General features: G+C 47.3%; 1 protein-coding gene across 1 annotated transcript in view; it reads left to right on the top strand.

Moving 5' to 3' along the window:
* Positions 1–1,955, top strand: part of LOC106806121 (dual oxidase 2-like) — a gene marked incomplete in the record, with an annotated part of 20,710 nt that overhangs the window by 9,794 nt on the left and 8,961 nt on the right. Inside the window, 4 exon segments of the mRNA XM_014807975.1 lie at positions 170–316; positions 666–782; positions 1,092–1,294; positions 1,618–1,816. Coding sequence (XP_014663461.1) covers positions 170–316; positions 666–782; positions 1,092–1,294; positions 1,618–1,816 — 666 coding nt within the window.

A 1,955-nucleotide genomic window follows, 5' to 3' on the forward strand; every position in this document is an offset into this window, starting at 1 on the left:
AACCTTACGTGTAGTACGTACTAGTAGTGGTCGTCGTGTACGTAGACGACGCGCGCGCGCGCGCGCGCGCGCGCGTGTGTGTGTGTGTGTGTGTGTGTGTGTGTGTGTGTGTGTGTGTGTGTGTGTGTGTGTGTGTGTGTGTTTGACATTGTGTTTTATGACTTTGCAGCGAGTGACCCCTGCGCGGCGTCATATCCGGGTCAGATGCAGGAGAGCGGTCTCGCCGCTTGCACGTCTTTGCAGCAGTTTGACTTTTTCAGCGGTAGCGAAATTTCCTACGCTCTCACCTTTCTCGCCGTTGGTCTGTTTGGCGTCGGTAAGCGACCGTAGTAGCCTGAAGTGAAGGCGTGAGAATTATAGTTATAAATTCCTACGATATCTAAAATATCACAAGTTGATATGAAGTGTTTTATAAATGTCATGACATTCTGAGGCGGTTATTACGGCGTAACCCGTTACAGTTGTATTTAAGATATATTTGATTCATACATAAGCAAATAATTTCTACAAGTGATTGACAGGTGAGTGAACACGGTGTGAGTGTGTGTGTGTGTGTGTGTGTGTGTGTGTGTGTGTGTGTGTGTGTGTGTGTGTGTGCGTCCGTGTGTGTGAGCGCGTGTGTGTATGTTAGATAAGCGGTTAACACTGATGTTTTTCCTGTGGAGGCTGCGTCATGATGTTGGTGTTCCTTGCAAAACGGAAGGAGCGGCGGGTGGCAGAGCAGCGCAAGATGGTGCAAGCCTCCCTGCGGAAGAAGAAATCCGACGATAGCCTTATCCCATGTACGAATCAACGATACCACGACCATATAACAGACCATATAACATTCTAAGAACGTTCAAACCGAGCGCGTTATATTTGTGCGCGGGTTTCCACCTATAGCCACCAGCTAAATATCGTAATATTAACGGAAGTGCACGGGTGTTTATGTAATGTAATTGAAAATATTTTTAGTCGGAATCGTAACAATCGGCTCGTTTCGTTTAGGAGTATTCTTTCCTTCTAATTAAGTTTGTTTAATTTTGTCTAAAGATTACAATAGTTTGCTTGTGTGACCATTGCGTATGGTAAATGTGGCTGTCTGCGTGTAGGTACGGAGTGGCAGGGGCACAGGGAGGGCGAGCGCACTGTGCAGGTGCGACTAGGACCGGGTAAGGTGATCACGATACTCAACGAGCGCGGAAAAACACAGCGAACCATCGACATGTCACGTGTGCAGAGCGTGATGCTGCTAGTCGCCGCTGACCAACACCAGAAAATGGTCGCCATTAAGATCGCACGCGAATACGACCAGGTAAGAAACCATACTGACGTTATAATTAGCGCCCTCTGTCGCCACGAGCTTAGCACTCTAATGAAGCAGGAGTTTTATTGATATTATCAGTTAGCCGACGGTATTGACGTTATTGCGACGAGCAAAGGAACGAATCCCCTGACATCCGTTCAGATATAATAAGTAATTGCCGAAACAATAGGATTAATTATTAACCAGGATTACTCTTAGAATGCGACCACCATGCAGCTTATATTTATACACTATTTTTGTTCAATTATGTACTAATTACAGTGTATTAATTTATATTGCGATAGATTCATTGCCACCGTTCCAAATTACAGATACTTAAGCTGCCTAACGTCGCGATGAGGACGGATTTCATCGGGCGATTGGAATCCTTCCTCGGTGAGACGGGCATCGGACGCGAGCGGCGAGAGATGAAGCAAGAGCAGATTTTCAAGATGGCGTTCACGAAGCTAGACCGACAGCTGCAGCTCGAGAAGTTCTTCCGCGTCGCATTTGCGCAGGTAAAAACAACGCGTGTGTATATGTGTGTGTATATACGTGTGTGTGTGTGTGTGCGTGTGTGTGTGTGCGTGTGCGTGTGCGTGTGCGTGTGCGTGTGCGTGTGCGTGTGCGTGTGCGTGTGCGTGTGCGTGTGCGTGTGCTTGTGCGTGTG

Source organism: Priapulus caudatus, unplaced genomic scaffold (assembly GCF_000485595.1).
Source record: "Priapulus caudatus unplaced genomic scaffold, Priapulus_caudatus-5.0.1 Scaffold143, whole genome shotgun sequence".
NCBI lineage: Eukaryota > Metazoa > Priapulida > Priapulimorpha > Priapulimorphida > Priapulidae > Priapulus > Priapulus caudatus.